Consider the following 13682-nt stretch of genomic DNA (forward strand, 5'->3'; position numbering starts at 1 on the left):
TTTTGCCTCTCAAAAATCACCTTTGCATTGGCCGGGAATCGAACCCGGGCCTCCCATGTGGCAGGCGAGAATTCTACCACTGAACCACCAATGCTTTAAGAATCCTTTTTTTGATGTTGCCTCACTGGGGTTTCACAGGCCATCTTTCAAATGTTTGAAATTTTTGCCTCTCAAAAATCACCTTTGCATTGGCCGGGAATCGAACCCGGGCCTCCCGCGTGGCAGGCGAGAATTCTACCACTTAACCACCAATGCTTGTTTAGACATTTTTTTGTGTATCCTCGATCGGATTTCACAGGCCATCTTTCGAAGGTGTGAAATGTATGGCTTCAAAAGTCATTTTTTCATTGGCCTCCCACGCGTGGCAGGCGAAAAGTCTACCCCTGACCCACCAATGCTTGTGTAGACATTTTTTTGTGTTGCCTCAATCGGATTTCACAGGCCATCTTTCGAAGGTGTGAATTTTATGGCTTCAAAAGTCATTTTTTCATTGGCCTCACACGCGTGGCAGGCGAAAAGTCTACCACTGAACCACCAATGCTTGTGGACCCAACTTTTGATGTTGCCTCAGTGGGGTTTCAGGCCATCTTTCGAAGGTGTGAAATTTTTGCCTTTCAAAAAGCGCTTTTGCATTGGCCGGGAATCGAACCCGGGCCTCCCGCGTGGCAGGCGAGAATTCTACCACTGAACCACCAATGCTTGTGGAGACATTTTTTCATGTGTATGCTCTAAATGAATCGTTTTGAATCATTATTATAAACATGGTAATTTAATGTGAATTGCTAATGCTGTGTTTTCTTTCTTTCTTTCACAGTCTTAAAACTACACTGAAAAAGAAATTAGCAAATGATACCGTGGATCTTTCTGGTATCCCTCTCTCTGGGCGTGATTTGCATCGTGTGGCATACTACCTTCAGAACAATGGTTCATCTGTGACAGCAGTGGACATCAGCTTCACAGAGCTCCAGGATGAGAGCTTGCGACTTCTTTTACCATTCTTAGGAGTGTTACCCAAACTCACCACACTTGCCATCAACGGTAACCGACTGACTGTAGATATCCTTAAAGACCTGATAGAGGTGGTTAAGGACCCCAAAAAGTTTCCCAATTTGGCCTGGGTGGATCTGGGCAACAATGTGGACATCTTTACTGTCCCTCAGCCATTGCTGGTCGCACTACGCAGACGCTTTGGAATGAGAAGCAGTCTACCTACCATCTACGAATACAGTGAAGGCCAGGGAAGCAGCTACTGCCTAGAGACTTCTACTGAGGAAAACAGTGTGTTTGAGGAAGATGATGAACTGGAAGACCATCTGATGCTGGAGCCCTGGAGTGTAGATGAGAAAAATACACTGCATTTCTGTGAGAGGTGATGAACCCTGGAGTTCCTTGTGGTTTGGTATTGTTCTTTTGTTATTCTTATACTCCAAATTACAATGTATCAACATTGTAAAAGCATGAAGCGCTCCATCACCACAAAAGCAAACTTGAGTGCCATGAGACAAAATCGTTACGTAAAGTTGGTGCATGGAGGTGGGATTTTGAAAGAATTGAAAGGGGAAGGATTATCAGGACATGTTCCACACTCCCACCATCTTTATTCTTAGTCCATTTGCTGCAGAAAGAACCAGCCAATTGTTTGCCATGTTAAACTTAAATTTAGTGTCAAACACTGACTGACCACATACAACAAATTTGTAACATGTAAACCCATTACCATAAGCCAGTCTTTGGCACCCACATCAGCAGCCGATGTGAATATTTTAAGTTTTGCTTGTGACAGATACAGTCAAATGCTCCCCTCTGAGAAGGCTTTTGTCCAGGGTATATTCGCCTCAATTAGAAAAGAGCGAGGAGAGGTGAGAGAAGAGAGAACAAGGGCTGCTGGAGTGCCTAAGGGCTAGAAAATAGACTGTGTGTGTGTGTGTGTGTGTGTGTGTGTGTGTGTGTGTGTGTGTGTGTGTGTGTGTGTGTGTGTGTGTGTGTGTGTGTGTGTGTGTGTGTGTGTGTGTGTGTGTGTGTGTGTGTGTGTGTGTGTGTGTGTGTGTGTTTGTGTGTGTGTGTGTATGTGTATGTGTGTGTGATGTTGTTCTGATGCAAATGTAGCTTTAGCCAGAGCTCATTAAACAGGACACAGGCAGCGAGAGACTAACAATGCCACATGAACGACGTGATTATTTTTCTTTAAATCTCATCCAGTTAGCAGTGAGAGGTAACATTACACGACACGTAAACACCTGGCAGCGTTTCATCAGCACATGAAACATGTTTTTGTGGTCACAGTGGAATTGATTTCAGTGTTTTATAGAAAAAGATTATTTGATTCATGTCAATATTTTGTATTTTTTAAACATTTGATGTAACAGAGTTCATTTATTAATTATTAATGCTGTGTGTGTGTGTGCGAACGCATGGGTGTTTGACAGTAAACGTGACCTTTTGAGTTGTTTTATGATGCCCTTTGCTCCACAGGAGGTATTTCCTTTACAGATGTGTCTGATTTGCACTTTACATGGTGGGCTTTTCTAGTTGGCTGGCCATCTCCAGTCGTTTTTTTTTCCTGGTTGTGACTCCAACGTCTCAATTTTAATTGTAGTTCAATGTTCAGTTCTAGTATAAATGTCACAAACGGTGTGATTCTAATGGCTTTGAGCACCTGGATGTTCTTTATCTTTCTGTTTTATAATAAACACTAGTGAATGATTGTTCTTGCTATGTAAAATAAAGACTGTTTGTAAAAAAAAAAGGACATGGTTCTGTTTGTGAGATGACAAAAATTATCCTTTTTTTAAGGGGTTGCTTTTGACAAAGTGTCTCGTAGACAGGTTGGAGAGGAACTGGATTCATCCTGTTTTTACCTGGCAGATGTCTTTTTCTCTTATTTGTCGCTCAGAATGCATGTAAAGTAAGTAATTACAGGAGTCAGCAGTGCTGTCAGTAAATACTGGGTTGTGTCGATAATTTTCTAACCTGATGAATCGGTTGTGGGAGTAAAAAAAAATACTGAGGCTATATGGAGAGATTTCTATACTCATAAATGATGATATTTGTTGTATATGGTGCTCCATGGTACTTCAAAGAATATCAGTCCAAAAACATGGTATTTTAGATAGTGAGTATGTGCTTTCCAGAATGTGGTGCGGTCTTGTACCAAACGAAAAGCTAATTTTGACAAGGTTTTCTTTCCCTCTTCATTTCTCGTCCCGGTTTGATCAATAGTGAGGGTTTCTCTGTGTCTCTGTTTCCTTAATAAGAACAGTGCTCTGCGTTAACAGACAGCACTTCCTTAATGAGACTCCATAATTCATTTCAACAGCTGGCAGCTTTCACAGACAGCCTCTGGATCTCTGCGACATATATAAAGCTCTAATTCACTACTGCAGCATTCTCGTTATCTTTTTATTTGAGTTTATTTTTTTTTTTTAAAAACATAGTAACTTCTCCTTCTTCATATATTGATTATGATTGTTTTATTCATATAGCTGATGAATATCAATTGGAATATATTTTTACCCCCCCCCCCCCAATAATTTATTTCCCTTAATAATTCTCTTAATAATTCATGCATCACATGGTTGAATAAATTATAGCAGCTTAATTTGTTTTAAAGGTGATTTAAATGAAAATATTAGGTAACACTTTACAAGAAGGTTTCATTAGATATCATTAGTTAACTACTTTAGTTAACATGAACTAATAATTAACAATACTTCTACAGCATTTATTAATCTTAGTTAAGTTAATTCATAAATGTGATGTCTTTATGAATAAAGGTATATAAATAAATACATAAGAAGTAAAATTCTTGCACAAAATCTTTGTTTTTTTCATCCTGGGATTTGCACTGCTCGAAATTTATATGGAGATGATTTAAATGAAAATATTATACGTCGTTTTCTTTAATAATGTGATGTGATTGTGTATAAAGGCTATAAATACATATATAGAAAGTAAAATTATTTCAAGAAACTGATTTTGTAATCATGTGATTTGCACTGTTTGAATTTATACGGAGAGGATTTGAATGAAAATATTATACTTTATTTTTTTAACATAATGTGGTGTGTTTTAAAAAAAAATACATAAAAAGTAATTATTTTCACAAAATGATTTTGTCATCCCAGGACTTGCACTGTTAGAATTTACAGATGATTTAAATGTAAATATTATACATCATCTTTTTAAAATATAATGTCATGTGTTTATTTACAAGGGTTTATAAATACATAAAAAGAACAATTATTGCACAATCTTGATTTTGTAATCCTGGGATTTTGTACTGGTCCTTTGGCAATCTGGTGGTGTGAAATAAAAAAAAGTTTGAAGCTGTTTGTTGGTTTAACAGTAACAACCCTGAAAATGTCAATGACCTTTGATTCGTTCAACTCCCCCACAGCACACATGACAGGAAACAGCAGCTTCAGTCCTCTAGTCTAGTCTGAAGTGCAGCTGTGCCAGATGGTTGATGAAGGTTCACTGTCCTTTATAAACTGTGTGTTTTAAGACATGCATTTGTGGTTGATTTGTTCCATGTGTTTGGTCATTTCAATGACCTCGGTTGCAAAATTCAGTTGTTGTTTTTTACCAGACAAATGGTCCAGGCCGGTCTCTGGGGTGCATTTCTAAAGTCTTTCAGTTTCAGATCTCTGGTGGTTTTAATTGCACCTTTTATGGGCTTAATAACAACAAGCCATGAAACCCACATGACACCAGGGAATTTACGCATTGTAACTTTGCATGCAAGTCACAGTGTTCCTGGAAAACCAGAAAGTTCTAGGAAAACTAAACGACTGGTGTGACTCTTCTTGGTATTTTGAAACTTCCTGTAACATACACTGTCATTCTGTTTATTCAGACACAACTTGTGAGTGGATGTGGTTTTAATTCACACAGTAAATTACTATTTTTAACAGTAGGCCTAATTTAATGATGGTTACATTAAAAAAAATTAATTTATTAAGTTTAAATACATGAAACAGTTAACATTTCATTTAAATTAGATCAACAATGGAAGTAACTTCATCAAATGATGTATGTTTTACAAAAAAGTATAAGCAGTTTAGTTTTTGAGATGAATGCTTCAGGTACAACTTCTGACTGAGTGAAACATTTGCCCAGTTTGTTATCCTTTCATTTAGTAAATCTACTTTCATTTCACTTCACGGATTTCCTGCTGAAGGTTCAAGTTTTATGGTCCATGTCGCCCCCAGCTGGACAAATGTTTGAACTACTCTAACATGTGAAGGACCTAAAAAAAGAAAATATCTGCCAAGATGACCGCAAATTAAGTCTAGATCAGAACATTCATAAAATAAAAAGGAAATATAATTTATTTTAATGCAAAATTTGTTTCCACTCGTTGATTTAGCTTCTCACAAAGGTGAGAAGGCTTCAAAAGCTTCATGATAAACTGTTAGAAATGTTTGCCATAAATGAATAGTTGACCCAAAAATGAAAATTCTGTCATTACTGTATTTAGGCTACTCACTCTCATGTCGTTAAAGCCTACATTAAATATGTTCATCATATAAAGTGATTGTGTCTCTTCAGAAAATTTGGACAAAACCCCTCAATTCATATTAGTTGTATGGACTTTTTGAAGCGTCAAAGTGTCAGTTGTGTAGCTGTCAATGGAGGGATAAGCTCTCAGATTTCATCAAAAAGATCTTCATTTGTGTTCCGAAGATGACCGAAATTCTTACGGGTTTTGGAACAACATGTGGGTGAGAAGTTTCATTTGTGGGTAAACTATCCCTGAAAGTCTTCACATGGAATCATATTTCATTACTGTAACTTGCCCACTTGTTTCTCAGGTTTGTTTACTTTGGCAAGTAGGCCTACATGCATCACTTCACCTGACAGATAGCAAATGTTCAACCTTCTTTCACTTGTCAACAGCAATCTTGCTTGTAATCTAATAATATATGAATGATATGAACTTTGTTTCTCTCTCTCTCTCAAATTGATAGATAGATAGATAGATAGATAGATAGATAGATAGATAGATAGATAGATAGATAGATAGATAGATAGATAGACAAGTGTGTTGTGTGTCTGTTTTCACCTGAGCGTTGAGAGTGTGAGAGCAAGAATGTGGATATAAACAGCAGCATTCTCTCTCTCTCTCTCTCTCTCTCTCTCTCTCTCTCTCTCTCTCTCTCTCTCACTCTCTCTCTCTCTCTCTCTCTCTCTCTCTACTGCAGGCTGCGGTTACTCCACCATCTGTAACACTCTGACTCATTTGCATATCAGATCTCGTTAAAACTGTAGGCCTACTGTATGTTAAACTTAAAACTAGTTTTTTCCACTAAACTCGTTACAGGTGATACGTGTGCTTGCGTATTTTCAGTGCCGATCCTGACCTCCCTGGGGCTCTCAAAATTCTGCTAAGGGGCCTTCTACCTGACCCGTGACGCCGTGAGCTATGTAAACCATTTGCCATTGCCACACAGTCACACATGACACTTCAGTGCTCCCAATACAATCATCCCTCTTTTAAACAAAACAGTCAAAGAATAAGTACAATAATATAGAACAGAATGAATAGAGTTTTGCTTTTAAATATTGGCTGATGATCCAGGATCTCCTCTACTGACAAACTTAAGCATAGCACCTGCAAATTATAGATAACTAATTTTATAAGCTGCATCAGACCCATTCAAACTGGCTCCCAATTTCCTTTTATACATTTTCAAATATAAAAGACTATTTATACTATGGCTTGGCTCTTGTGATATTTAGGGAACTAGTGATGCAGATATCAATAATCCATGTGAGTGATGACATTATTGATATCAAGAATTAACTTTTGTACAAGTGAACATGTAATTCCTGATATCAAAAATAGACATTGGTAGATAAAAATGTAAATAAGGGGCCCTACTAGTAAAAATAATCAAGAATTCACATTGCAAATAGTAAAAAATGAATTCTTGATATCAAAAATGCATAAACTGTGAATGAATAAAAGCTAAAATGGTTTGCCATAGCATTTTAAAGGTTTTTTTTTATTATGCATTGAAGCAATTCTCGATTTATGGTTATTATTCACTGAGGGATGTGCATCCACATTGACCACCAGTATGTCCAGCTAATCAACATTTTAAATTCAATATAGCCTATAAATCAATAGTCAATTAATGTCAAATTGTCAATACATTGCTTTCCATCTTGCATAATTAGTGCAATTGTTTAGAGTTTTTAACTACACATTGACTGAGACTAGGAAATCAGTGTCTTGTTTTAAAAGTATGTATAATCTGTACTTTGATGAGGAGTGCCATCATTCACCATATATTGTACAGTATGTCTGGTCTCCACATATATTTCTGCTCGAAAAACACAAGTTTACCTGACCTACGCAGCTTAGGGCTGATCGGCTCTACGTATTTTACATCGATGTATTAAATTGGTAGCCTATATAAAATAGGCAAAATTTAATCTGTATTAAATTAAACAGATTCTAAATAAATCTGGCTCCTTAAAGGGATAGTTCACCCAAAAATGTAAACGTTGTCATCATTTACTCACCCTCAAGTTGTTCCAAACCGTTATGGATTTCTTTCTTCTGCTGAACACACAAAAAAAATGTATGTTGAAGAATATGGGTAACCCCATTGACTTCCATGCTATTTTTCCATAAATCTGTTACCCATATTCTTAAAAATATCTCCTTTTGTGTTCAGCAGAAGAAAGAAATGCATACCGGTTTGGAACAACTTGAGGGCAAAAACAAATGTTTTGATTTCAGCAAAGTGCAGTATCTGTATGGATTGTCTTTCACTCATCTGGCCACTAGATGTCCTGCTTTCTCACTTTATTGTAAAACAATGACGTGTGTTGCACAGTGTGCAACTCTGAAGCTAAAACTCGGATGCAAATGAAATCAAATATTAAATTGATTTTAACTATGTACGTTGGTGAGCATGCTTTATTTACGGTATTATTTTATTTAGAGCACGTAACCTAATTCAATGTGCATTTTTTAAAATTACTTATTTGTATAAATTAGTTTAAATGGTTTGTCTTGACATGTTACAAATCACAGGACAGCTAAGGTGATGAGTTTTGAAAATACAACATTTGGTGTTTTAAATTATTTAAGAACAGCGGTATGTAAGAATTAAACATTGGGAAATACCTCGTCACTAATAAAACATTCCAGCACTTTCCAGTGCTGTAGACCAAACAAACAGCAGCCAGTTCGTATCATACTCATTTAAATATTTCCATTAATAACAAACAGCAGCCAGTTCGTATCATACTCATTTAAATGTCCCCAGTAACCACCCAATTTAGATTAAAAATTAGCCAGAGTTCATTTGTAACTCTCGAGAACAAAAGCGCGTTAATCTGAAGAGGTAACCATAGCAACAGGCCGCTCTAGCGCTTTCCTCTGGCGTCAGACGTCACACAGACAAAAACAAAAGTAGCCTACTGTTTGTCACGTAATATAATGTTATATATTATATGTATACTTTTATACACATTTATATATAGAAAGTATATCGTAAGTAGTTTGAAAGGTCGGAATCCAATTAGATTAAGCCAGACGAATCTCAACAGATTGCGCGAGCACAGAATTCCCTTTTGTTGAAAGTCAGTGAATAATTCGCACATTAAGGCAGTTTCCTTGTTAATGAAACTGAGAGTGAGGATTTAATTAGCACGGCTAGGTTAATGAGCAAATCAGAGCTGGACATAATTATCACCGTTTAACACATCTGCTTCCAAACGAGGTCTGTTGAGAAAGCAGTTGAAGGGTCACCCTCACTCACACTTCCAGTGTCGCTGCATCGAACTGATGTCTGCACTCTGCACACATGCGTGGCCATAAGACACGCTCACTCGCCGGCAAACTCAACGCCGATTGGCTGCTATACATACCAGCGGGCCTTGCTATTTCGGGATTGGCGGATCCGCGCTTTGCCATTACGTTATCCTCTTTTCTACACATACACAAGGATGCTAGAAGGAGAAGACGTAATGGAGTGTTCCTGAGTGTCCTTGCAATGCAAATCACTTTAGAATTCGACAGTTTTTACGGACGGGAGTTGCAATGAAGGTATGTAAAAATACAAAAATGTCAGATGTTGTATTGATATCGACGAGATTTGTCATCTGCGTGGAAACAACAAAATAATTTATTTCCGTAGGCTATTGACGTTCGATATGTCAACAGTCGGACTTCTTAAGAGTTGCATCAGTTGGAAGCATCAAATGACTCTGCAAATAACAATTGCGTGTGTTTTTTTATTTTGCATGCTCGTGCATTAGGAGTGTTTGCTTGGGTGACAGCTGCATTGTTTTTGTTGTCATTTAGCAAGTGATATCTTTAGATATCAGGACAGGCACAGCTTGATTTGTCCAGTGGAACAGAGTGTACAAGCAGTGATCACCATACCAGTTTATCGCAGCACTTCTCTAATGAGATTGGAGGATAGACTTTGCCAGCAGTCACTGGATGAGCTGATATGGACAAGCAGCTCAGACAAGTCATGAGGGACAGAAGTGATTTCCCCAACTAAAACGTCACAATTAAATTATATCATAGTGATTATGACGTCAGAATAGCGATACAAGTATTGTGCTTGCTATAACAGCGAGACAGAAGTGGTTCCCTTTACACAATCGTCGCAATGTAATTACGTGCTAAGTAATTATGACGTCAGATTTGTATGAAAATTATTACAATTATTCAGATTAGTGATACAAATAATAGTTATTGTGAAAACAATCAGGTTAATATAAGTGGACCAGCAATTCACATCGTTTCTCCTACTAAAAAATTTCTTGATTTAATTATGTAGTGATTATGACATCAGAATAATAATGAAAATTAATGTGATTCTGATTGTGATGACTGCTAGTCTTATGAATGTACAAAATTTCAGGAGGTATTTAAGTGATTTCCCAGAAGAGAGTCAGAATAGTCATGAAAATAATAATTCTGTTTGTGATATCTGGCTGAGCTGTAATTAGACCAGCGGTTCAGACAGTCGTGGCTAAATTGTCATTTTTGAATTGTGGCATAGTGATTATGACATCGGAATTGGGATGAAAATGATTGTGATTGATTATATTTGTGATGTCTGGTTTAGCAGTTATAATTGGACCAGCAGTCCAGACAGTAATGACTAAAATGTCAGTTTTGAATTATGATATACAGTATGACATCAGAATAGTGATGAAAATGTTTGGCCAGGCTGGTATAAACATCACAAATGAATTATCACAAAGTGGTTATGATGTCAAAATAGAGGAATATGTTGAAAAGTGTGAAGATGAAAATGACTGATTCTAATAGTGATTATTGACTGAGTTTTTACAATGGGAAAATCTGCTCAGACAGAGATGATTCCTCTCATTAAAACTCAAAATAGAAAAATGGCATAGTGATTATATTTATGATGTCAGAATAGTAGACTGTAACAAGGAGGGAATATTGTGATAAAAATGAACGTGCATGTGATTATGATTGTTGTGATATGCCGAGATGTTAGGAATGGAGAAAAGTTGCTGTCATGGGGAACAGAAGTGATTCCCCTTCTAAAACGTCACAGTTGAATTATGACATGATGAATATAATGTCAGAATAATTGATTATGATGAGAGATGTGATCAAAAGTTTTGGTAGGCTACTATGATTGTTGAGGTATTTGAAATGTTTTTAATTTAAACCGGAGTTAGTAGTGGGAATTTGCTGATATAATGTGATTTACTTGCAGGGGAGAAAAGATCTGGTGATTGTGATGAGATTTTTTGTCAGCAAGGATCTTCCATTCAGCACATAATCACTAAATGCTTTCAAATGCTAATTTCCATTCAATGTGTGAGGCATTTTTTTTAACTCAGTGTTTTTGACCTCACTTCTTCAGGGAGCAGCCATGAAGGAAAGCATGAGTGGGTATAATTAGAGGGTTAATCACATGTTAGGTAATTCTGAATAATTCCTGTCATTCAAAAGAGCACTCCTGTATGGCCTCTTATCTCCCTGTGGTTTCTGTAATGACACTGTGTAGTGACACTTTTAAAGGGGCATTCGGCAATCTAGCTATTTCTTCGCAGATTTTCACTTTTGTTGTCGCATATTTTCTCAACGAGCTCCCCCTACAGCTGTGAGGCGTATATTTCACAACAATGTCGTAAAAAAACTCACTTGCGGCCCCTCCTCCCCCTTTCTACCACTGCTCATGTGCATTTGTTATTATCGGAGCCGGCCATCTTTATCGTGTGGAGCTATGTCTACCGAGGTGGGTAATACATCATACACATTGAGGGCGGCGTGGGTTTATGGCGAATTGCCGTAAAGCAGTTTGTGTTTCTCGCTCGTTCTCGCTTCTCACGAGACTTCCTATTTCCAACTTACCGGGATGTTAGTCCCCATGTTGCAAGGTTGGTTTTCCGCCTGGGAACGCTGGGGGGAGCGGGGAAGTCACCATTCTCACCAGAACAGGTTATTAAACCATCCAAATGATTTCTAAACGGTTTTATTAAGTTGAAATAGTTGCCGAATGCCCCTTTAAAGCACAGAATCTCCCAGGAAGCAAAAGGACAAACTTCTTTTACATTGCCTTAATTTGAGTGGGAAAGCATTTCGAATCAGACATAAGGCGGAAGTATCAGGGATTTTTATTTATTTATTTTTTAATTGTGGTTATTATTTCTGGAGGTGTTTAGAACCCTGATATTGTACAATCAGTCAATGATATTTATCTGTTCATTCATTCATATTCTATTTTGTATCTGGTCCACACTATAGCTGAAGTCATTATTTTAAGGACTCTAGAAAGAGTTAAACAAAAGTCTGGAGAAATTCAGATTGAGATAATCTGCCTTCATCTGTTTTATATTAAAAAGCAGTGGAAATGAAATGGCATATCTCCACCAAGATCATTATTAGAAACGTCAATCATTTTGTAATGAAGTTAGTAAAAACAAAATCTACTGATAATTATAAAGATTTTTCTAAATAAATTTACATTTAATAAAAAAAACATTTGTCTTTGCAACGTTGTCTAAATACTGTACTATATTAATAACAGTGTTCCAGCGAGGTTCCTACACTTCTTTTAAGGATTAGTTCACTCAAAAATGAAGATGTTGTCATTATTTACTCACCCTCATGCTGCTATTTGCCTTTTTTTTTTTTAAAGAATCTTCTTCACACGGCTCTTTTTCCAAACCAGGAAAGCTTATGGTGAATCAGGGTTATTATAGTTAACTAAAACTGAAACTAAAACCATGAAAAACATTTTCCGTTACTTGAAATATGTAATATACACACACGTTAATTAAAATAAAATACAATATAAAAAAAAACATATTTTATCTCAGCTTATTGCCAAGACGACATTACTAATTTTAATTTAGTTTAACAAAAATAAAATGAATAAAAACTTTATAGACATATTAAAAAATAATAATAATTTTTAAAAAACGGACAAAACGCACAGCAAAATTCCGTTAAAATAAAAATGAAAAATATGTAAAATTCAAAGCTGTTGAGGTAAAAAAAAGCCATTTACTTTTAAACTATATTTAGTGTAATGTGGATCCCTTTTATGATGTTTTTAGTCATTGTTTGTGGCTTGACTCCTTCATTTTCATTTTTGGATGAGCTATTCCTTCAAGAAACATTTCTTAAACCAACAACATGTTCAAAGCTGCTCAGTCCCATATCTGCTTGTGTAATTAGTTATGCACTCTCATGTGAAAGCTCATTAGTCAGAAGTCATTGGAAGTCATACATCTCTGTCAGTGGAAGGGATTCCATTACTCTGTAGTTCTTCCTTAGCTTTACAAAGACTGTCGCTGCAGGTGAGAGGAAAGAAGGGGCATTTGCTTTACCTTTATTCCTTTGTGAATCAGAAGTGCTGATTCATTGTTTTTAAGAAAATCAGGCTCAAGTCAGTGGAACGCATCTTGTCAAGTCATCTTATTCCCAATGCTTAATGCAGTTATAAGTTTCTGCATGTATTATATCTTGAGCACTGGAGACACATTAGACTGAATTCAGTTTATGTTGGCATGCACATGGTCTCTCTGGAGTCCAGTGTGCTCATCAATTAAAAATAAGCATTTACCATAAGATTCGCTTTCAAACGAGTCCCTGTGCAGCGAATTGTGACTTAGGGGAACTGTAACGCTCTGTTTTCCTTGAAGGAAACAGCGCTCCGAAGGGAGAGAGAATAGGTCATCAGATCTCTAAAAGCAGACTGTATCGCTGGAGTCCTCGTGACTCTCAACCTGTCAGAACTATACCAGAACCAATGCTGGGTCAGATGTACTTTAGCCAGATGGATGAGATGTGCACACACACACGTTATATAAACAAACACTGGGAAGTAGATGTGGTGCTTTTCCTTCGACTTGTTCAGTCATTTTTCATTTCTGTAACTTCCACTTTTGAAGCCTTTATACAATGCATTATTAAGATATTCTTAAAGCATACTAATTTTGGGTAAAGTTGCTTTTAAAAGTTATGCATTACAATATTGCATTACTCCCTAAAAGGTAACTGTGTTTTTTTAACTTTTTATGGAAGGTCAAGTCACCTTTATTTATATAGTGCCACACTTCAGATTGTTTCAAAGCAGCTTTACAGTGATAACAGTTCATTTTGGCAGCTCTAAAAGAAAATAATGCCATTGTTCAGCTGAAGTAAGTTCAGTGTTGATTCA

General features: G+C 36.7%; 2 protein-coding genes and 3 non-coding genes across 8 annotated transcripts in view; 2 read left to right on the top strand and 3 right to left on the bottom strand.

Annotated features, from left to right (window-relative positions):
- The window catches only part of lrrc75bb (leucine rich repeat containing 75Bb), a 31410-nt gene extending 28664 nt beyond the window's left edge, over nucleotides 1–2746 (top strand). Inside the window, exon 4 of the mRNA XM_077243493.1 lies at nucleotides 815–2746. Coding sequence (XP_077099608.1) covers nucleotides 815–1373 — 559 coding nt within the window. The 3' untranslated portion in view covers nucleotides 1374–2746. The remainder of the gene's footprint in view (nucleotides 1–814) is intronic.
- trnag-gcc (transfer RNA glycine (anticodon GCC)) lies at nucleotides 24–94 on the bottom strand. Its single transcript has one exon. It is a non-coding gene; the product is annotated as a tRNA-Gly (tRNA).
- On the bottom strand, nucleotides 185–255 carry trnag-gcc (transfer RNA glycine (anticodon GCC)). The gene has a single exon. It is a non-coding gene; the product is annotated as a tRNA-Gly (tRNA).
- trnag-gcc (transfer RNA glycine (anticodon GCC)) lies at nucleotides 629–699 on the bottom strand. Its single transcript has one exon. It is a non-coding gene; the product is annotated as a tRNA-Gly (tRNA).
- Nucleotides 2747–8613: 5867 nt separating the features above from the next.
- Nucleotides 8614–13682, top strand: part of rnf34b (ring finger protein 34b) — a 28090-nt gene continuing 23021 nt past the window's right edge. Inside the window, exon 1 of one of the 4 annotated variants that reach the window (XM_077243499.1) lies at nucleotides 8614–9064. In XM_077243499.1, coding sequence (XP_077099614.1) covers nucleotides 9059–9064 — 6 coding nt within the window. In that variant the 5' untranslated portion in view covers nucleotides 8614–9058. The remainder of the gene's footprint in view (nucleotides 9065–13682) is intronic. The other 3 variants (XM_077243500.1, XM_077243498.1, XM_077243497.1) reach the window with 3 other exon arrangements.

This window comes from Siphateles boraxobius, unplaced genomic scaffold (genome assembly GCF_051911475.1).
Source record: "Siphateles boraxobius isolate OS27281-9 unplaced genomic scaffold, OSU_SipBor_1 25, whole genome shotgun sequence".
NCBI lineage: Eukaryota > Metazoa > Chordata > Actinopteri > Cypriniformes > Leuciscidae > Siphateles > Siphateles boraxobius.